The following is a 23437-nucleotide window of genomic DNA, read 5'->3' as shown; positions in this document are numbered from 1 at the left end:
CAGGGAGAGAGAGAGAGCGCAACAGGGAGAGAGAGAGCGCAACAGGGAGAGAGAGAGCGCAACAGAGAGAGAGAGAGAGCGCAACAGGGAGAGAGAGAGAGAGCGCAACAGGGAGAGAGAGAGAGCGCAACAGGGAGAGAGAGAGAGCGCAACAGGGAGAGAGAGAGAGCGCAACAGGGAGAGAGAGAGAGCGCAACAGGGAGAGAGAGAGAGCGCAACAGGGAGAGAGAGAGAGCGCAACAGGGAGAGAGAGAGAGAGAGCGCAACAGGGAGAGAGAGAGAGAGAGCGCAACAGGGAGAGAGAGAGAGCGCAACAGGGAGAGAGAGAGAGAGAGAGCGCAACAGGGAGAGAGAGAGCGCAACAGGGAGAGAGAGAGAGCGCAACAGGGAGAGAGAGAGAGCGCAACAGGGAGAGAGAGAGAGCGCAACAGGGAGAGAGAGAGCGCGCAACAGGGAGAGAGAGCGCAACAGGGAGAGAGAGAGAGCGCAACAGGGAGAGAGCGAGCGCAACAGGGAGAGAGAGAGCGCAACAGGGAGAGAGAGAGCGCAACAGGGAGAGAGAGAGCGCAACAGGGAGAGAGAGAGCGCAACAGGGAGAGAGAGAGCGCAACAGGGAGAGAGCGCGCAACAGGGAGAGAGAGAGAGAGCGCAACAGGGAGAGAGAGAGCGCAACAGGGAGAGAGAGCGCAACAGGGAGAGAGAGAGAGAGCGCAACAGGGAGAGAGAGAGAGAGCGCAACAGGGAGAGAGAGCGCAACAGGGAGAGAGAGAGCGCAACAGGGAGAGAGAGAGCGCAACAGGGAGAGAGAGAGCGCGCAACAGGGAGAGAGAGAGAACGCAACAGGGAGAGAGAGAGAGCGCAACAGGGAGAGACAGAGCGCAACAGGGAGCGAGAGAGAGCGCAACAGGGAGAGAGAGAGCGCAACAGGGAGAGAGAGAGAGCGCAACAGGGAGAGAGAGAGAGAGCGCAACAGGGAGAGAGAGAGAGCGCAACAGGGAGAGAGAGAGAGCGCAACAGGGAGAGAGAGAGAGAGCGCAACAGGGAGAGAGAGAGAGAGCGCAACAGGGAGAGAGAGAGAGCGCGCAACAGGGAGAGAGAGAGAGCGCAACAGGGAGAGAGAGAGAGAGCGCAACAGGGAGAGAGAGCGCAACAGGGAGAGAGAGAGAGAGCGCAACAGGGAGAGAGAGAGAGAGCGCAACAGGGAGAGAGAGAGCGCAACAGGGAGAGAGAGAGAGAGCACAACAGGGAGAGAGAGAGAGCGCAACAGGGAGAGAGAGAGAGAGAGAGAGCAACAGGGAGAGAGAGAGAGCGCAACAGGGAGAGAGAGAGAGAGCGCAACAGGGAGAGAGAGAGAGAGCGCAACAGGGAGAGAGAGAGAGAGCGCAACAGGGAGAGAGAGAGAGCGCAACAGGGAGAGAGAGAGAGAGCGCAACAGGGAGAGAGAGAGAGCGCAACAGGGAGAGAGAGAGAGAGCGCAACAGGGAGAGAGAGAGAGAGAGCGCAACAGGGAGAGAGAGAGAGCGCAACAGGGAGAGAGAGAGAGAGCGCAACAGGGAGAGAGAGAGCGCAACAGGGAGAGAGAGAGAGAGCGCAACAGGGAGAGAGAGAGAGAGCGCAACAGGGAGAGAGAGAGAGCGCAACAGGGAGAGGTAGGTAGAGACCGAGAGAGGGAGAGACAGAGACACTGATGCCAGACCTGCTGAGTATTCCTGCATTTTCTGTTTTAATTTTAGATTTCCAGGATTTGTAGTATTTGCTTTAATATTAATAGATTTTTGTTGAATAGATTTAAAATTACAGAAACAAGACAGGTGAACTGAATAATGATATTAATTATCTATGATCTAATTGAAAGATAGGACAGGCTCAAGGGCTGAATGGCCTCCTGTTTCCTTGGTTCCCAAGATCTACATGGTGTGAGCTCCTGGGTGATCACTCTGCACTGTGCAGTGACAGTCAGGATAAACCCAGCAGTGGTCAGCAAAGGCAGACCCTTCAGCATTCAGGGAGCAAAGGAGCAGAGGAGGGAAAATAGCTGGGCTCATTTGATTTATTGTCACATGTATTAACATACAGTGAAAAGTATTGTTTCTTGCGCACTATACAGACAAAGCATACCATTCATAGAGAAGGAAAGGAGAGAGTGCAGAATGTAGTGTTACAGTCATAGCTAGGGTGCAGAGGAAGATCAACTTAATGCAAGGTAGGTCCATTCAAAAGTCTGACAGCAGCAGGAAGAAGCTGTTCTTGAGTCGGTTGGTACGTGACCTCAGATCATTTTGACAGAAGGAGGAAGAGAGAATGTCCGGGGTGCATGGGGTCCTTAATTATGTTGGCCGCTTTTCCGAGGCAGTGGGAAGTGTAGACAGAGTCAATGGATGGGAGGCTGGTTTGTGTGATGGTCTGAGTCACTGTTTTGCAGCCCCATCTGCCATTCATTGGCCCACTGGCCCAATTGATTAAGATCCTGTTGCAATCCTAGAGAACCTTCTTCACTGTCCTGACTGAGCTTTGTTCACAACCCTTTGTAGTTTCCTGTGGTCTTGGGCAGAGCAGGAGCCAGACCAAGCTGTGATACAACCAGAAAGAATGTAAAAGTTGGTGAGAGTTGTAGCTGACATGCCAAATTTCCTTAGTCTTCTGAGAAAGTTGGTGGGCTTTCTTAACAATAGTGTTGGCATGGAGGGAACAGGGCAGGTTGTTGGTGATCGGAACACCTGGAAACTTGAAGCTCTCGACCCTTTCTACTTCATCCCTGTTAATGTAGACAGGGGCTTCCTGAAATCGATGACTGTCTCCTTCATCTTGTTGACACTGAGGGAGAGATTATTGTTGCCGCACCAGTTCACCAGATTCTCTACTTCATTCCTGTACTCTGTCTCATCATTGTTTGAGATCCGACCCACTACAGTGGTGTCATCAGCAAACTTGAAAATCAAATTGGAGGGAATTTGGCCGCACAGTCATAGGTGTATAAGGAGTATAGCAGTGGGCTGAGAACACAGCCCTGTGGGGCACCGGTGTTGAGGATGATCGTGGAGGAGGTGTTGTTGCCTATCCTTACTGATTGTGATCTGTGAGTTAGGAAGTTCAGGATCCAGTCGCAGAGGGAGGTGCCGAGACCCAGGCCACGGAGTTTGGAGATGAGTTTTGTCATAGGGTGAACAGTGGGAAGCTTTTTCCCAGGTCGGAGGTGACGATCACGAGCTCAAGCTGAGAGGGGCGAAGTATAACTCAGACATCAGAGGGACGTTTTTTACACAGAGGGTGGTGGGCGCCTGGAATGCGCTGACAGGTAGGGTGGTGGAGGCAGGCACGCTGACATCGTTTAAGACTTACCTGGATAGTCACATGAGCAGCCTGGGAATGGAGGGATACAAACGATTGGTCTAGTTGGACCAAGGAGCGGCACAGGCTTGGAGGGCCGAAGGGCCTGTTTCCTGTGCTGTACTGTTCTTTGTTCTTTGTGGGAATAATGGTGTTGAAGGCTGAGCTGTAGTCAATAAATAGGAGTCTGACATAGGTGTCCTTGTTATCTAGCTGTTCCAGGGTTGAGTGCAGGGCTGACGTTATTCATGAAGGCCTTGTCTTCTCAACCTTGCCTGTTGCCTGAGGTGTGGTGACTGTCAGGTTATATCATCACCGGTCAGCTCCATCCCCTCAAATGGGAGAGGAGCCTATAGTCATCTGGGACTGTGGCAACTACCTTTTTTTACTCCCTACAAGATTTCTGCACTGTTAGAAGTAGAGATAGTTTAAATATGTTTTATTCGTATTGTGGGTATTAGAAATAAGATACAAGTTTAAGCTCAATTTGTGGGGCTGTATTTGTGCTCAGAAAACTTCCCCTTCGTGTTACACATAGGCGCCTGTGTGTTCATAGGTTTTAGTTTCACTTAATACTTGGCCTGCATTGTAATTAAGGTTTTACGACGTAAAAGCAATTACTGGGGTAGATAAAACTAAACTGTTGCTTAGCAACCACACTGGCATTTGTTTTCAGTCTGGAACCAGGTACCCCAGATACAAGATGCTTCTCACAGAAGCTGTCAGTACAGGCAAGATAATAAAGTGAGGAGCAGAAAGCAAGTCCAAGAAGATAAAGTGCAGAAAGTTCCAGAAACCAGGGAATGAAGAGTCCCAGGAAGACTGAAGTCCAAGGGACAAATATCCAGAATCTGAACAGGGTACTGTTTACTCAAGTTAAAGGAGCAGACACTCCCAGTTAAAGAAAGATCTGCAAGGTGCAGACCCAGTGAAGTTGGCTAATAAGAAATCAGAAGTCCAAGGTCATCTTAAGGTTGGTGCCACATTAAGACAGCCCGCAAAGCCATAGCGATCTGTTGGCGTGGCTGGGTATCTGAGAGATTGTGTGGAAGCGTGATTGCTTGTGTTGATCTAGGACAGAAGAATACCGAAAGGAGAGATTGAAATCCTGGAAGTGGATCCTTGGTGAAGGCATCCGAGATCAAGCATTGCGTGGAAGAAGATTGGAAACACTCATGGGGAAATCAGAGTTCCAGTGACATCAACTGGTTCACAAGCATCTGGGGGAATCTGATGAGAAATTCACAGAAGTTGCATTGGGTGCCAACTGTCACTTGGTTTCAGAGTGTGGTGTGTCTGACCACATTTTGCCTATTAGTTTACATGGACTGTTGCCTCTCAGCACCAGGGACCCGGGTTCGATTCCCAGCTTGGGTCACTGTCTGTGCGGAGTCTGCATGTTCTCCTCGTGTCTGCGTGGGTTTCCTCCGGGTGCTCCGGTTTCCTCCCACAGTCCGAAAGACGTGCTGGTTAGGGTACATTGGCTATGCTAAATTCTCCCTCAGTGTACCCGGATAGGCGCCGGAGTGTGGCGACTAGGGGATTTTCACAGTAACTTCATTGCAATGTTAATATAAGCCTACTTATGACACTAATAAATTTTTTAAAACTGTAAAAGGTATGACTGGGAGGAAGGAGCATTACGCTACAGTTAATTTTTTCTTGTTTAATAAGTATCTTATTCCGTTGTGAATAGTTAATCAGCTGTCTTGTGACTCTGGTCAGCCACATCTTTACGTAAAAGTTAAAAGTAAAAATTACAGCACTCTTCCAATTTTAGCAACTTACACAGCCCCATTTTAATCACACCAGCATTGGTGGATGTGTTTTCAGCTGCCTGGTCCCCAAGCTCAGGAATTCCCTCGGGAAACTTTCTGATCCCTCGTCCATTAAGAACCACCTAAAAACCTACCTCAATGACCAAGCTTTTGCTCACTTGTCTGGCTCTCTGTCCTTCAGCATTGCAACACGATCAAATTTATTTCAGAGTCATCCCTACCAGTGCTATTCTTGATAAAAACTACAATACAATGTGAATTGTCAGAAATCAAAGATGCTCAGCTAATCAGAGTGTCTCCAATTCTCAATAAGCAGCTCAGAGAACAAGGCCTTCACAAGAAAATGGGTTAGGAATTGCCAAACAGCGGTCTTCAAGATTGTGAAAGGATTCAATAAGGTGCAGAAGATGTTCCTGCTCAGTCAAAAGGTCATGGAGATTTGAACACAAAGTAGACAGAACAGAGTGAGTGCCGCACTGTCAGAGGGTCAGTACTGAGGGAGTGCTGCACTGTCAGAGGGTCAGTACTGAGGGAGTGCCGCACTGTCAGAGGGTCAGTGCTGAGGGAGGGCTGCACTGTCAGAGTGTCAGTGCTGAGGGAGTGCTGCACTGTCAGAGGGTCAGTACTGAGGGAGTACCGCACTGTCAGAGGGTCAGTACTGAGGGAGTGCTGCACTGTCAGACGGTCAGTGCTGAGGGAGTGCCGCACTGTCAGAGGGTCAGTACTGTCAGAGGGTCAGCACTGAGGGAGTGCCGCACTGTCAGGGGGTCAGTACTGAGGGAGTGCTGCACTGTCAGAGGGTCAGTACTGAGGGAGTGCTGCACTGTCAGAGGGTCAGTGCTGAGGGAGTGCCGCACTGTCAGAGGGTCAGTACTGAGGGAGTGCTGCACTGTCAGAGGGTCAGTACTGAGGGAGTGCCGCACTGTCAGAGGGTCAGTGCTGAGGGAGTGCTGCACTGTCAGAGGGTCAGTACTGAGGGAGTGCCGCACTGTCAGAGGGTCAGTACTGAGGGAGTGCCGCACTGTCAGAGGGTCAGTACTGAGGGAGTGCCGCACTGTCAGAGGGTCAGTACTGAGGGAGTGCCGCACTGTCAGAGGGTCAGTACTGAGGGAGCGCCGCACTGTCAGAGGGTCAGTGCTGAGGGAGTGCCGCACTGTCAGAGGGTCAGTACTGAGGGAGCGCCGCACTGTCAGAGGGTCAGTACTGAGGGAGCGCTGCACTGTCAGAGGGTCAGTACTGAGGGAGTGCCGCACTGTCAGAGGGTCAGTACTGAGGGAGCGCCGCACTGTCAGAGGGTCAGTACTGAGGGAGCGCTGCACTGTCAGAGGGTCAGTACTGAGGGAGCGCCGCACTGTCAGAGGGTCAGTACTGAGGGAGTGCCGCACTGTCAGAGGGTCAGTACTGAGGGAGCGCCGCACTGTCAGAGGGTCAGTACTGAGGGAGCGCTGCACTGTCAGAGGGTCAGTGCTGAGGGAGTGCCGCACTGTCAGAGGGTCAGTACTGAGGGAGCGCCGCACTGTCAGAGGGTCAGTGCTGAGGGAGCGCCGCACTGTCAGAGGGTCAGCGCTGAGGGAGTGCCGCACTGTCAGAGGGTCAGTGCTGAGGGAGTGCCGCACTGTCAGAGGGTCAGTACTGAGGGAGTGCCGCACTGTCAGAGGGTCAGTACTGAGGGAGTGCCGCACTGTCAGAGGGTCAGTACTGAGGGAGTGCCGCACTGTCAGAGGGTCAGTACTGAGGGAGTGCCGCACTGTCAGAGGGTCAGTACTGAGGGAGTGCCGCACTGTCAGAGGGTCAGTACTGAGGGAGTGCCGCACTGTCAGAGGGTCAGTACTGAGGGAGTGCCGCACTGTCAGAGGGTCAGTACTGAGGGAGTGCCGCACTGTCAGAGGGTCAGTACTGAGGGAGCGCCGCACTGTCAGAGGGTCAGTGCTGAGGGAGCGCCGCACTGTCAGAGGGTCAGTACTGAGGGAGCGCCGCACTGTCAGAGGGTCAGTACTGAGGGAGCGCCGCACTGTCAGAGGGTCAGTACTGAGGGAGCGCCGCACTGTCAGAGGGTCAGTACTGAGGGAGCGCCGCACTGTCAGAGGGTCAGTACTGAGGGAGCGCCGCACTGTCAGAGGGTCAGTGCTGAGGGAGCGCCGCACTGTCAGAGGGTCAGTACTGAGGGAGCGCCGCACTGTCAGAGGGTCAGTACTGAGGGAGTGCCGCACTGTCAGAGGGTCAGTACTGAGGGAGTGCTGCACTGTCAGAGGGTCAGTACTGAGGGAGCGCCGCACTGTCAGAGGGTCAGTACTGAGGGAGCGCCGCACTGTCAGAGGGTCAGTACTGAGGGAGTGCCGCACTGTCAGAGGGTCAGCGCTGAGGGAGTGCCGCACTGTCAGAGGGTCAGTGCTGAGGGAGTGCCGCACTGTCAGAGGGTCAGTACTGAGGGAGTGCTGCACTGTCAGAGGGTCAGTACTGAGGGAGTGCCGCACTGTGAGACCCGGCCTCTCCCCGGTGTTTGGGCTCCATTCTGCGGTCCGGCCTCTCACCCGGGGCCGGGGATTTACTCCCTGCGGTGGGGCCGCTCCGACAAGAGGCAACACTGCTCCCCACCCCGGGCCGAGCTCGCCGGCGCCCAGCGACATTGGGCCATCCCGGTGCTGCTGCGCCGCCGCCCCGGGACCCCCGCCCTCGCCGCCGCCCCGGGACCCCCGCCCTCGCCGCCGCCCCGGGACCCCCGCCCTCGCCGCCGCCCCGGGACCCCCCGCCCTCGCCGCCACACCGGGATTTCCGCCGCTTTTTACCTTCCCCGATTTTCTCCAGTTTCTCATATTTCTGCATCTCCTCGGATGGGCTCTGAGGGCGGGAAACAGCCTCAGAGCGCCACCCTCCGGCTGGGAGGCGACAGTGCACCCTGCCGCTCAGAGCGCCACCCTCCGCATGGGAGGCGACAGTGCACCCTGCCCGCTCAGAGCGCAACCCTCCGCATGGGAGGCGACAGTGCACCCTGCCGCTCAGAGCGCCACCGTCCGGCTGGGAGGAGACAGTGCATCCTGAAGCTCAGAGCGCCACCGTCCGGCTGGGAGGAGACAGTGCACACTGCCGCTCGGAGCGCCACCCTCCGGCAGGGAGGAGACAGTGCACCCTGAAGCTCAGAGCGCCACCCTCCGGCTGGGAGCAGACACTGCACGTTGCCGATCAGAGCGCCACCCTCCGGCAGGGAGGAGACACTGCAGACTGTCGCTCAGAGCGCCACCCTCCGCATGGGAGGAAACAGTGCATCCTGCCGCTCAGAGCGCCACCCTCCGGCTCGGAGGAGACACTGCATCCTGCCACTCAGAGCGCCACCCTCCGCATGGGAGGAGACAGTGCACCCTGCCGCTCATTGCGCCACCCTCCGCATGGGAGCAGACACTGCACCTTGCCGCTCAGAGCGCCACCCTCCGCATGGGACGAGACACTGCACCTTGCCGCTCAGAGCGCCACCCTCCGCATGGGAGCAGACACTGCACCTTGCCGCTCAGAGCGCCACACTCCGCATGGGAGGAGACACTGCACAATCCCGCTCAGAGCGCTACCCGCCGGCTGGGAGGAGACAGTGCACCCTACCACTCAGAGCTCCACCCGTCGCCTGGGAGGAGACAATGCACTATGCCACTCAGACTGCCACCCTCCGGACGGGAGGAGGCACTGCACACTGCAGCTCAGACCGCCCTCCGACTGGGAGGAGACAGTGCACAATGCCGCTCAGACCGCCATCTCCCGGTTGGGAGGAGACACTGCAAACTGCAGGTCAGAGCGCCACCCTCCGGCTGGGAGAGAAACTGCACACCAACTCAAAGCGCCATCGTGCAGCCCGGAGGAGGCAATGCCCCTGCAGCTCAGAGCGCCACCATGCGGCCTGGAGGAGACATTACACCACGCGGCGCCGACCGCCACCATGCAACCCGGAGGAGGCACTGCACCATCCCCACTCAGAGCGCCACCCTCAGACCCGGAAGAGACATTGCACCCTGCAGCTCAGAGCGCCACCCTCCGGCTGGGAGGTGAAACTGCCTTGTGCTCAGAGCCATTTTGTCTTGTTCAGCAGTGGCTGAGCGATGGAAGATTTTTAAATCTCGGGGACACTGAGTCACTGCAGTTTGGGGGGTTGGTGCGTCTCCACCTGTAACCTGGAAGAGTTTGCAGCACCCACAGAGAGATAAATAAATCATTGCACCCCCAGACAATGCAGGGTGTTGGGGAGGGAAAACCGGCCTTTGGCTGAATATTGGCGACGAGGACAAAAGTTATTTCTGCTCCATCTTTCCCTCCAGACAATCTCCGAACTCAAGAACCTCTCCAGTGAGAAAAGGCCATTGTGTCGCTTTTCGGGAAAGCCGAGCTCGACGACACCAATGGGGAAGACGGGGCCCAATACGCTGAGCGTAGGCGTTACCTCTTCCTCACAAACAGCATTGGAGGAGACAAACAGCAGGAAGTCATATTGCCAATAACGTGCGGGGCCCCGACTTTCAATGTGGTAAAAAGTCTGACCTATCCGGATGTCACCAACTCAAAACGCTTCCTGAACTGATAGAACTGGTAAAACACCGCTACAACCCACAGCACTCGGTAATTCTCTGGAGATATCTGGAGAAGGAGCTTGATGACCTACATCTAATTCGGGAGAATGAGAAGTATATCGACAGTAGCTTTAGGGAGATAGTTACACCTAAGCAGCAGAGCACAGGAAATTGGGTTACTGTAAGGAGAGGAAATGGCTGTGTGAAAGGACAGGCAGAGCAGGGTTCCCCTGTGGCCATACCCCTCCACAACAGGTATACTGAATTGGATACTGTTGTGGGAGATGCTTTACCTGGGACAAGCTGCAACAGCCGGAACTCTGATACTGAGTCTGGTTCTACAGCGCAAAAGGGTGGGAGGAAGAAGAGGAGAGCAGTAGTGATAGGGGACTCAATGGTCAGAGGGACGGACAGGAGGTTCTGTGGTCGGGACAGAGACTCCCGCATGGTTTGTTGCCTCCCGGGTGCCAGGGTCAGCGATGTCTCTGATCGCGTGCACAGCGTTCTGAAGTGGGAAGGTGATCAGCCAGATGTCGTGGTACACGTCGGTACCAATGACGTAGGTAGGAAGAGTGAGGAGGTCCTGAAGAGTGAGTACAAAGAGCTTGGAAGGAAGTTAAAAAGCAGGACCCCGAGGGTAGGGGGGAGCTATATGATAAATGGCAGAACCATAAAGGGTGTAGATACGCAGAGGGACCTGGGTGTGCAAGTCCACAGATCCTTGAAGGTGACGTCACAGGTGGAGAAGGTAGTGAATAAGGCATATGGCATGCTTACCTTTATAGGACGAGGCATAGAGTATAAAAGTTGGGGTCTGATGTTGCAGTTGTATAGAACGTTGGTTCGGCCGCATTTGGAATACTGCGCCCAGTTCTGGTCGCCACACTACCAGAAGGACGTGGAGGCTTTAGAGAGAGTGCAGAGGAGGTTTACCAGGATGTTGCCTGGTATGGAAGGGCTTAGTTATGAGAAGAGATTGGGTAAACTGGGGTTGTTCTCACTGGAAAGACGGAGGATGAGGGGTGACCTAATAGAGGTGTAGAAAATTATGAAAGGCATAGATAGGGTGAACGGTGGGAAGCTTTTTCCCAGGTCGGTGGTGACGTTCACGAGGGGTCATAGGTTCAAGGTGAGGGGGGGGAGGTTTAACACGGATATCAGAAGGACATATTTTACACAGAGGGTGGTGGGGGCCTGGAATGCGCTGCCAGGCAAGGTGGTGGAGGCGGACACACTGGGAACGTTTAAGACTTATCGAGATAGCCACATGAACGGAGTGGGAATGGAGGGATACAAAAGAATGGTCTAGTTTGGACCAGGGAGCGGCGCGGGCTTGGAGGGCTGAAGGGCCTGTTCCTGTACTGTATTGTTCTTTGTTCTTAGTAATCTCAGGATTGCTACCTGTGCCACGTGCCAGTGAGGGTAGGAGTAGGATGCTTGGGCGGATGAACACATGGCTGAGGAACTGGTGTAGGGGGCAGGGTTTCCGATTCTTGGATCATTGGGACCTCTTCTGGGGCAGGTGGGACCTGTACAAGAGAGACGGGTTACACCCAAGCTACAAGGGGACCAATATACTTGCAGGGAGGTTTGCTAGTGTTATTGGGGAGCGTTTAAACTAGATTTGCAGGGGGATGGGAACCAGAGTGCCAGAGGGCGGCACGGTAGCACAGTGGTTAGCACTGCTGCTTCACAGCTCCAGGGACCTGGGTTCGATTCCCGGTTTGGGTCACTGTCTGTGTGGAGTTTGCACATTCTCCTCGTGTCTGCGTGGGTTTCCTCCGGGTGCTCCGGTTTCCTCCCACAGTCCAAAGATGTGCGGGTTAGGTTGATTGGCCATGCTAAAATTGCCCCTTAGTGTCCTGAGATGCGTAGGTTAGAGGGATTAGAGGGTAAAATATGTAGGGATATGGGGGTAGGGCCTGGGTGGGATTGTGGTCGGTGCAGACTCGATGGGCCAAATGGCCTTTTTCTGTACTGTAGGGTTTCTATGATTTCTATGAGCAGATAGTGGAGCAGGGGTAAAAAGACAGGTTAGTTCAAGCAAAATCACAAATGGAAGGGTTAAGTGTGGTGGAAATAACCTTTTGAGGTGTGTCTATTTCAATGCCAGGAGTATTGTGGGGAAGGCTGATGAGCTGAAGGCGTGGATAGACACATGGAAATATGACATTATAGCCATTAGTGAAACTTGGTTACAGGAGGGGCAGGACTGGCAGCTCAATGTTCCAGGGTTCCAATGTTTCAGGCGGGATAGAGGCAGAGGGATAAAAAGTCAGGGGGTGGCATTGTTGGTCATGGAAAATGTTACAGCGGTACTCAGGCAGGATAGATTAAGGAGCTTGTCTACAGAGGCCCTATGGGTGGAACTGAGAAACAAGAAAGGTATGACCACGTTAATGGGGTTGTATTATAGACCACCCAATAGTCAGCGAGAATTGGAGGAGCAAATCAGCAGAGAGATAGCTGACAACTGCAAGAAACACAAAGTTGTGATAGTAGGGGATTTTAATTTTCCACATATAGATTGGGACTCGCATACTGTTAAAGGTTTAGACGGGATAGAGTTTGTAAAATGTGTTCAGGAGAATTTTCTACATCAGTATATAGAGCTGCCAACTAGAGAGGATGCGATATTGGATCTCCTATTGGGAAATGAGTTAGGGCAGGTGATGGATGTGAGTGTGAGGGAACACTTTGGATCCAGTGATCATAATGCCATTAGTTTCAACCTGATCATGGTAAGGATAGATCTGGTCCTCGGGTTGAAGTTCTGAACTGGAAAAAGACCAAATTTGATGAAATGAGAAGGAATCTGGGAAGTGTGGATTGGCACAGGCTGTTCTCTGGTAAGGATGTAAATGGAAAGTGGGAGGCCTTCAAAGGAGAAATTTTGAGAGTGCAGAGTTTGTATGTTCCTGTCAGGATTAAAGGCAAAGTAAATAGGAAAAAGGAACCTTGGTTCTCGAGGGAGATTGTAACACTAATTAAGAGGAAGAGAGAGTTGTATGAAATGTACAGGCAGCAAGGAACAGATCAGATGCTCGAGGAGTATAAAAAGTGCAAGAAGCTCCTTAAGAGGGAAATCAGGAGGGCTAAAAGAAGACATGAGGTTGCTTTGGCAGACAGAGTGAAGGAAAATCGAAAGAGCTTCTGTAGGTATGTTAGGAGCAAAAGGATAGTGAGGGATAAATTTGGTCCTCTTGAAGACCAGAGTGGTAGACTGTGTATGGAACCAAAAGAGATGGGGGAGATACTAAGTGTTTTTTTTGCATCCGTATTTACTGAGGAAATGGGCATGGAGTCTACGGAAATAGGGCAAACAGGTAGGAAGGTCATGGAATCTTTACAGATTAAAGGGGAGGAGGTGCTTGCTGTCTTGAGGCAAATCAGAGTGGATAAATCCCCAGGACCGGACAGGGTATTCCCACAGACCTTGAGGGAAGCTAGTATTGAACTTGCAGGGGCCCTGGCAGACATATTTAAAATGTCAGTATTCACGGGGGAGGTGCCGGATGATTGGAGGATGGCTCATGTTGTTCCGTTTTTTAAAAAAGGTTCCAAAGGAAATCCGGGAAATTATAGGCCAATAAGTTTGACGTCGGTGGTGGGCAAGTTATTGGAAGGTGTGATAAGGGATAGGATCTACAAATATTTGGATAGACAGGGACTTATTAGGGAGAGTCAACATGACTTTGCGCGTGGTAGGTCATGTTTGACCAATCTATTAGAGTTTTTCGAGGAGGTTACCAGGAAAGTGGATGAAGGGAAGGCGGTGGATGTTGTCTACCTGGATTTCAGCAAGGCCTTTGACAAGGTCCCTCATGGGAGGCTAGTTAGGAAGGTTCAGTCGCTGGGTATACATGGGGAGGTAGTAAATTGGATTAGACACTGGCTCAATGGAAGAAGCCAGAGAGTGGTTGTGAAGGATTGCTTCTCTGAGTGGAGGCCTGTGACTAGTGGTGTGCCGCAGGGATCGGTGTTGGGTCCATTGTTGTTTGTCATCTATATCAATGACCTAGATGATAATGTGGAAAATTGGATCAGCAAATTTGCTGATGATACAAAGATTGGAGGTGTAGTGGACAGTGAGGAAGGCTTTCAAAGCTTGCAGAGAGATTTAGACCAACTAGAAAAATGGGCCGAAAAATGGCAAATGGAATTTAACGCAGACAAGTGTGAGATATTGCACTTTGGAAGGACAAACCAAAGTAGAACGTACAGGGTAAATGGTAGGACTCTGAAGAGTGCAGATGAACAGAGGGACCTGGGAATACAGGTACAGAATTCCCTAAAAGTGACGTCACAGGTGGATAGGGTCGTAAAGAGTGCATTTGGTACATTGGCCTTTATAAATCGGAGTATCGAGTATAAAAGTTGGAGTGTTATGGTAAGGTTATATAAGGCATTGGTGAGGCCGAATTTAGAGTATTGTGTACAGTTTTGGTCACCTAGTTACAGGAAGGATATTAATAAAGTTGAAAGAAATCATAGAAATCATAGAAACCCTACAGTACAGAAAGAGGCCATTTGGTCCATCGAGTCTGCTCGGACCACAATCCCACGCAGGCCCTACCCCCATATCCCTACATACTTACCCACTAATCCCTCTAACCTACGTATTTCAAGACACTAAGGGCAATTTTTTTTTAGCATGGCCAATCAACCTAACCCGCACATCTTTGGACTATGGGAGGAAACCGGAGCACCCGGAGGAAACCCACGCAGACACGAGGAGAATGTGCAAACTCCACACAGACAGTGACCCAAGCCGGGAATCGAACCCAGGTCCCTGGAGCTGTGAAGCAGCAGTGCTAACCACTGTGCTACCGTGCTGAGAAGGTGCTGAGTGCAGAGAAGGTTCACAAGGATGTTGCCGGGACTTGAGAAGCTGAGTTACAGAGAGAGATTGAATAGGTTGGGACTTTATTCCCTGGAGCGTAGAAGAATGAGGGGAGATTTGATAGAGGTGTATAAGATTTTGATGGGTATAGATAGAGTGAATGCAAGCAGGCTTTTTCCGCTGAGGCTAGGGGAGAAAAAAAAAAACAGAGGGCATGGGTTCAGGGTGAAAGGAGAAAGGTTTAAAGGGAATATTAGGGGGGGCTTCTTCACGCAGAGTGTGGTGGGAGTGTGGAATGAGCTGCCAGATAAAGTGGTAAATGTGGGGTCACTTTTAACATTTAAGAAAAACTTGGACGGATTCATGGATGAGAGGGGTGTGGAGGGATATGGTCCAAGTGCAGGTCAGTGGGACTAGGCATAAAATGGTTCGGCACAGACAAGAAGGGCCAAAAGGCCTGTTTCTGAGCTGTAATTTTCTATGGTTCTATATCGCTTCCGCATGGCTGGGAGAATGGCTGGGAACCTTAGCTGGGTTGTGGAACTAGCTGAAGACTGTGAATCAGAACTGCCTCTGAATGAAATGTTGCGGGATAGACTGGTATGCAGCATAAATGACCAAACTATCCAAAAGAAGCTGTAGGCAGAATCCAATTTGGACTTTTAAAAATCCATTAAGATAGCTCAGGGATAGCAGGCAGTAAAGAAGGGAAATGGTATGTTGGCCTTGATAGTGAGAGGATTTGAGAACAGGGATAGGGATGTTTTGCTGCAATTGTATAGGATATTGGTGAGGCCACACCTGGAGTATTGTGTGCAGTTTTGGTGTCCTTATCTGAGGAAGGATGTCCTTGCTATAGAGGGAGTACAGCGAAGGTTTACCAGGCGGATTCCTGGGATGGCAGATCTGTCATACGAAGAGAGACTAAGTCGGTTAGGATTATATTCACTGGAGTTTAGAAGAGTGAGGGGGATCTCATAGAAACTTATAAAATTCTAACAGGGTTAGACAGGGTAGATTCAGAAAGAATGTTCCCGATGGTGGGGGAGTCCAGAACTAGGGGTCATAGTTTGAGGATAAGAACATAGAACATAGAACAGTAGAGCACAGAACAGGCCCTTCGGCCCACGATGTTGTGCCGAGCTTTATCTGAAACCAAGATCAAGCTATCCCAATCCCTATCATCCTGGTGCGCTCCATGTGCCTATCCAATAACCGCTTAAATGTTCCTAAAGTGTCTGACTCCACTATCACTGCAGGCAGTCCATTCCACACCCCAACCACTCTCTGCGTGAAGAACCTACCTCTGATATCCTTCCTATATCTCCCACCACGAACCCTATAGTTATGCCCCCTTGTAATAGCTCCATCCACCCGAGGAAATAGTCTTTGAACGTTCACTCTATCTATCCCCTTCATCATTTTATAAACCTCTATTAAGTCTCCCCTCAGCCTCCTCCGCTCCAGAGAGAACAGCCCTCGCTCCCTCAACCTTTCCTCATAAGACCTACCCTCCAAACCAGGCAGCATCCTGGTAAATCTCCTCTGCACTCTTTCCAGCGCTTCCACATACTTCTTATAGTGAGGTGACCAGAACTGCACACAATATTCCAAATGTGGTCTCACCAAGGTCCTGTACAGTTGCAGCATAACCCCACGGCTCTTAAACTCCAACCCCCTGTTAATAAAAGCTAACACACTATAGGCCTTCTTCACAGCTCTATCCACTTGAGTGGCAACCTTTAGAGATCTGTGGATATGGACCCCAAGATCTCTCTGTTCCTCCACAGTCTTCAGAACCCTACCTTTGACCCTGTAATCCACATTTAAATTAGTCCTACCAAAATGAATCACCTCACATTTATCAGGGTTAAACTCCATTTGCCATTTTTCAGCCCAGCTTTGCATCCTATCTATGTCTCTTTGCAGCCTACAACAGCCCTCCACCTCATCCACTACTCCACCAATCTTGGTGTCATCAGCAAATTTACTGATCCACCCTTCAGCCCCCTCCTCTAAGTCATTAATAAAAATCACAAAGAGCAGAGGACCAAGCACTGATCCCTGCGGCACTCCGCTAGCAACCTGCCTCCAATCCGAAAATTTTCCATCGACCACCACCCTCTGTCCTCGATCAGACAGCCAGTTACCTATCCAATCGGCCAACTTTCCCTCTATCCCACACCTCCTCACTTTCATCATAAGCCGACCATGGGGGACCTTATCAAACGCCTTACTAAAATCCATGTACATGACATCAACTGCCCTACCTTCATCAACACACTTAGTTACCTCCTCAAAAAATTCTATCAAATTTGTGAGGCACGACTTGCCCTTCACGAATCCGTGCTGACTATCCCGGATTAATCGGCATCTTTCTAAATGGTCGTAAATCCCATCTCTAAGGACCTTTTCCATCAATTTACCAACCACCGAAGTAAGACTAACCGGTCTATAATTACCAGGGTCATTTCTATTCCCTTTCTTAAACAGAGGAACAACATTCGCCATTCTCCAGTCCTCTGGCACCATCCCCGTGGACAGCGAGGACCCAAAGATCAAAGCCAAAGGCTCTGCAATCTCATCCCTTGCCTCCCAAAGAATCCTAGGATACATTTCATCAGGCCCAGGGAACTTATCGACCTTCAGTTTATTCAAAACTGCCAGGACATCCTCCCTCCGAACATCTATTTCCTCCAGCCTATTAGCCTGTAACACCTTCTCTTCCTCAAAAACATGGCCCCTCTCCTTGGTGAACACTGAAGAAAAGTATTCATTCATCACCTTGCCTATCTCTACTGACTCCATACACAAGTTCCCACTACTGTCCTTGACCGGCCCTAACCTCACCTTGGTCATTCTTTTATTCCTCACATAAGAGTAAAAAGCCTTGGGGTTTTCCTTGATCCGACCCGCCAAGGACTTCTCGTGTCCCCTCCTAGCTCTCCTAAGCCCCTTTTTCAGCTCATTCCTTGCTAATTTGTAACCCTCAATCGAGCCATCTGAACCTTGTTTCCTCATCCCTACATAAGCTTCCCTCTTCCTTTTCACAAGACATTCCACCTCTTTCGTGAACCATGGTTCCCTCACTCGGCCATTTCCTCCCTGCCTGATAAGGGGTAAACCTTTTAGAACTGAGGTGAGGAGAAATTTCTTCACCCAGAGGATGGTGAATGTTTGGAATTCACTATCAGAGAATGTAGTTGAGGCCAAAACGTTGTGAGATTTCAGGAAGAAATTAGATATAGATCTTGGGGCTAAAGGGGTGAAGGGATATGAGGGGAAAGGGGAATCAATCTTGAATTTGATGATCAGCCATGATCATAATGAATGGCAGAGCAGGCTCGATGGACCGAATGGCCTACTCCTGCTTCTAGTTTTTATGTACGTTTATGTGCTTGTTGGAGTTTGAGCTGCCTTATTGAGTGAGTGGAGGCTCGATCAATAGAGTCATCGAGGTTTACAGCATGGAAACAGGCCCTTCAGCCCAACTTGGCCATGCCATTCTTTTTTTAACCCCTAAGCTAATCCCAATTGCCCGCATTTGGCCCATATCCCTCGATAGCCAGCTTACCCATGTAACTGTCTAAACGTTTTTTAAAAGACAAAATTGTACCCACCTCTACTACTACCTCTGGCAGCTTGTTCCAGACACTCACCACCCTCTGTGTTAAAAAATTGCCCCTCTGGACTGTTTTGTATCTCTCCTCTCTCACCTTAAACCTCTAACCTCTAGTTTTAGACTCCCCTACCTTTGGGAAAAGATATTGACTATCTAGCTGATCTATGCCCCTCATTATTTTATAGACCTCTATAAGATCATCCCTCAGCCTTCTACGCTCCAGAGAAAAAAGTCCCAGTCTATCAAGCCTCTCCTTATAACTCAAACCATCAAGTCCCAATAGCATCCCAGTAAATCTCTTCTGCACTCTTTCTAGTTTAATAATATCCTTTCTATAATAGGGTGACCAAAACTGTACGCAATATTCCAAGTGTGGCCGTACCAATGTCTTGTACAACTTTAACAAGACATTCCAACTCCTGTATTCAATGTTACGACCAATGAAACCAAGCATGCCGAATGCCTTCTTCACCACTCTGTCCAACTGTGACTCCACTTTCAAGGAACTATGAACCTGTAGCTCTAGATCTCTTTGTTCTATAACTCTCCCCAACGCCCTACCATTAACTGAGTAAGTCCTGCCCTGGTTCGATCGACCAAAATGCATCACCTCGCATTTATCTAAATAAATCTCCATCTGCCATTTGTCAGCCCACTGGCCCAATTGATCAAGATCACGTTGCAATCCTAGATAAGCTTCCTCAGTGTCCACTATGCCACCAATCTTGGTATCATCTGCAAACTTACTAACTGCCTCCTAAGTTCTTATCCAAATCATTAATATAAATGACAAATAACAGTGGACCGAGCACCGATCCCTGAGGCACACCGCTGGGTCACAGGTCTCCAGTTTGAAAAACAATCCTCTACAACCACCCTCTGTCTTCTGTCGTCAAGCCAATTTTGTATCCATTTGGCTACCACACCCTGGATCCCGTGAGATTTAATCTTATGCAACAACCTACCATGCGGTACCTTGTCAAATGGGGAGCAGTCAGCGGGGGTTTTTAATCCTGTTATTACCTGGATTGGGTTATAAGTCCCGAGGTGAAAACTACTTAATTGTAAACCGTGGGAGTAGCCTTTGTCCTTTGGTGGAGCATAAAGGGTGTTGGTGACGAGAAACTGGCGTTTGGCTGACTTACTCCAGAGACATTGTAAAACATTGTAAATTACAGGCTTCATAACGTTACCTGCAGATGACTCCATTCACTGCATTCCTGTCTCCCATGTTACAACTTGAGGTAATCCAAAACTCTGCTGCTGCTGTCCTAACTTGCACAACTCTCATTCACCTACCCGAACAGGCGCCGGAGTGTGGCGACTGGGGGATTTTCACAGTAACTTCATTGCAGTGTTAATGTAAGCCTTACTTGTGACACTAATAAATAAACTTTAAAAACTTGACACTTTTAAAACTTAAAACTTACCAGGCCTTGGACCATCTTCCCAAATATCTCCTGATGAGGCATGTCAGGAAGCTGAGGTAGTTTGAAGTGATTTATCATTGTGTTGCAGGATGTTAGGAATAAGTTATAAATTTAATTGAGTCTAACTTAATATTTTTCTGTTGGAAAGGGCAAGACTCTTGTTAGACTCATGCTAAACAAAGGTGTTTGGCGTTTTTTTGTTTCAGGTCAAACTGTCCTTATTGTGTTGAGAGAGATTTTATGACAGGAAAAGTAGATGACCTTGGAGAAAGAATGAGCCGTTGCTTAGCAACCAGGGGTCACCTTTATGAAATAACTTTTTGAGTGTGCTTAATTGAACTCAAAAGCCAGTTGGAGCTAGGAGGCTAGAGATTGAACAGTTTTCTGAGCCCTTCTAGAAGCAGGAAAGCCTTACAATGGAGTAATGAGCAAGAACCGTGGAATTCCTCCAGTGCAGAAGGAGGCCATTTAGCTCATCGAGTTTGTGCCAACTCCCCAACGGAGTAACCCCCTCAGGCCCCTTTCCCTTAACCCCACATATTTACCCTATTAATCCATCTACCCTGGACATATTGGGACAGTAAGGGGCAATTTAGCATGGCCAATCCACCTAACCCGCACACCTTTTGGACTGTGGGAGAAACCCGGAGCACCCAAAGGAAACCCACGCAGACACGGGGAAAATGTGCAGACCCCACAGTCACCCGAGGCTGGAATTGAACCCCGGTCCATGGCGCTTTGAGGCAGCAGTGTTAACCACTGTGCCACCGTGCTGTCCTGGTGTCCCAGAAACTAAAGGACAGTTAGTTCTGTAAACTAGAAAATGAAGAGACGTTTTCAGGAAAATTGAAGTAAAAAGGAACAAAGAGGAACTGCAATTGGAACAGGATTCTGTTTGTTGAAGTAAAATTCAGAAGAGCAGAACTGATGAGGTTAGCTAGAGAAAAGCTACATATCTGAAGCAATTCTAAGGTTTGCTGTCCTTATTTCCATCCTTTGATGGAGCCCGAGTACCCAAGAATTTGTGTGGAGGCTTGTGGGGCAATCCAAGACAAAGGAATACTGAAAGGAAAGTTGGACAACCTGGAGATGGATCCTTGCTAAAACAGCTGAGCAAAAGCCTTGTTTGGAAGGATGGTCAGAAAACCTGGAGGTGGATCTTTGATGAAAATAGCTGAGGGAAAGCATTGTTTGAAAGAAGATTCTACGGTGTGTCTTTCTGTGACTGGAATTTGGAAATACAAGTGTTACAATTATCTGGTGAGAATTTAAGGAGAAATCCACAGAAGTTCAATTGGGTGACATCTACCACTTGGTTTCAGAGTGGGTCTGACAACAGTTAGCTGGTTGGGTTACAGGGACTGTGTGTTTACTGAGAACATCATTGCCCAGGGTGGCAGTATATAAATGATTTGGAGGAAAATGTAACTGGTTTGATTAGTAAGTTTGCGGATGACACAAAGGTTGGTGGATTTGCAGATAGAGATGAGGACCATCAGAGGATACAGCAGGATATAGACCGGTTGGAGACTTGGGCGGAGAAATGGCAGATGGCGTTTAACCCAGACAAATCTGAGGTAATGCATTTTGGAAGGTCTAATACAGATAGGAAATTATACAGTAAATGGCAGAACCCTTGAGTATTGGTAGGCAAAGGGATCTGGGTGTACAGGTACACAGGTCACTGAAAGTGGCAACGCAGGTGGAGAAGGTAGTCAAGAAGGCATACGGCATGCTTGCCTTCATCAGCCGGGGCATTGAGTTTAAAAATTGGCAAGTCATGTTGCAGCTTTATAGAACCTTAGTTAGGCTGCACTTGGAATATAGTGTTCAATTCTGGTCACCACACTACCAGAAGGATGTGGAGGCTTTGGAGAGGGTACAGAATGTTGCCTGGTATGGAGGGCATTAGCTATGAGAAGTTGGAGAAACTTGGTTTGTTCTCACTGGAACGACGGAGGTTGAGGGGAGACCTGATAGAAGTCTACAAGATTATGAGAGGCATGGACAGAGTGGATAGTCAGAAGCTTTTTCCCAGGGTGAAAGAGTCAATTACTAGGGGGCACAGGTTTAAGGTGCGAGGGGCAAGATTTAAAGGAGATGTACGAGGCAGATCTTTTACACAGAGGGTGGTGGGTGCCTGGAACTCGCTGCCGGGGGAGGTAGTGGAAGCGGATGCGGTAATGGCTTTTAAGGGGCGTCTTGACAAGTACATGAATAGGATGGGAATAGAGGGATATGGTCCCTGGAAGGGTAGGGGGTTTTAGTTAAGTCAGGCAGCATGGTCAGTGCAGGCTTGGAGGGCGGTAGGGCCTGTTCCTATGCTGTAGTTTTCTTTGTTCTTTGTACTCCTGGCCCAACAGCCCTTCTTTTAATTCTATGTTTATCTTGGCTCGGTATGTTAAAGCAGTAGCTACCTTGATTATCCATTCCTGTGGAGAATATATCAGACGAGGGGAGTAGGTTGTCCTCCCTCGAGATGTTCCCTTTCGGTTCCCCTAAAAAGCAGAACATCAGAGGTAATAATCTCTGGATTATTGCCAGATACATGAGCAAATTGGCATAGGGTAAATAAGATTCGAGAGTTAGATGTATGGCTAATGTTTGGTGTGGGTTTTGATTTCTGGAGCACGGGCTCAGTATTGGGGAAATTTGGAACCCTTTGGGAGGCTCCACACCTTAATTGTGCTGGGACCAGCGTTCTGGCAAGTCGTATAACTAGGACGGTATAGAGGGCTTAAACTGAATAGTGGGGTGAAGGAGGATGAGATGAACAAGATTATTTCATTTACAAATTAATAAATCAGAATGAAAGGCACAGTCCTGAATGCGACAGGATATGGGCATCACGGGCTAGAATGTGGGTCTGGATCAGGTTAGGACAGCAGGTTTCCTCCTCTAAAGGACATGAGTTGGGTTTTTAACGACAGTGGTTTCATGGTCATCATTAGACTTTTAATTCCAAATGTTTTATGGAGTTTGAATTCCACAATCTGCTGTGGTCTCCGATGCGTTACCTTGGGTCGCTGGGTTACTCGTCCAGCAACACCGCTTCCCCCCCCCGAGGGAAAGAGAAGGTAAGACAGCAAAGTAGCAACAAGAGAAAGAATGATCAAAGTGTATTAGGAATGCACAGAGTGTACAAACAGGATTGTGGCAGCAGGTAAGACAAATGAATAAATCAGAATGAAAGGCACAGTGCCTGAATGCTGAGCAGGGAGATGCCTCAATAGTTGGTGCAGTTGTTAGTCCCCATTGTTGCTGTGCGTGGTCCCAATCTTTACATACCCTTGTGACATTGCTCTCTCCCTCTAGCAGAGACAGCGAAGCTCGTACAGATGTTACAGGAGTGTTGGTTTTGAAAGCATGCTGAGTTCCTGCAGTACCAGCATCAGCACCAGGATTTAAAATCTACCAATTGTGCAGAAATAAACCGGTTCACCGTTTTTAAAGTGAGCTGTACCTCACAATGCATTCAAAAGTGAATCAGGGAGAGGGAGTATTTGCCTGAATGCACTGTTTAAAATGTCCCATGGGACAATATCACAAAAACCTTTGGATTATTATTTGGAGATCCGAGCTAGGAGTCCAAAAATGTTCACAAACTCCCAAGAAATGTCCTTGTGTTTTCAATGTGCCAAATGGCTTTGGGGTGAATCTTCCTTTACTCATTCTACAAAACCACCAGCAGTTGCAGCAGGATGACTAGATCATAGAATCATAGAAACCCTACAGTGCAGAAAGAGGCCATTTGGCCCATCGAGTCTGCACCGACCACAATCCCCACCAGGCCCTACAGTGATCAGTGGATTGATCCGCACAACAATCCTCTTAATAGCTCTTAATGCCTTACTAATTCTTTCAACTTACCTCCTGCCCAGCGCTTCCTG

The 23437-nt window shown here is 49.7% G+C and overlaps 1 protein-coding gene across 1 annotated transcript in view; it reads right to left on the bottom strand.

The window, feature by feature from the left end:
* cdk5 (cyclin dependent kinase 5) overlaps positions 1 to 8116 on the bottom strand; it is a 37949-nt gene extending 29833 nt beyond the window's left edge. The window contains exon 1 of the mRNA XM_078215578.1: positions 7892 to 8116. Within this exon, the coding sequence (XP_078071704.1) occupies positions 7892 to 7928 (37 nt within the window). The 5' untranslated portion in view covers positions 7929 to 8116. The remainder of the gene's footprint in view (positions 1 to 7891) is intronic.
* Between the last annotated feature and the right edge of the window lie 15321 nt (positions 8117 to 23437).

Source organism: Mustelus asterias, chromosome 7 (assembly GCF_964213995.1).
Source record: "Mustelus asterias chromosome 7, sMusAst1.hap1.1, whole genome shotgun sequence".
Taxonomy (NCBI): domain Eukaryota; kingdom Metazoa; phylum Chordata; class Chondrichthyes; order Carcharhiniformes; family Triakidae; genus Mustelus; species Mustelus asterias.
This window is presented reverse-complemented; position numbering and strand designations above follow the sequence as displayed.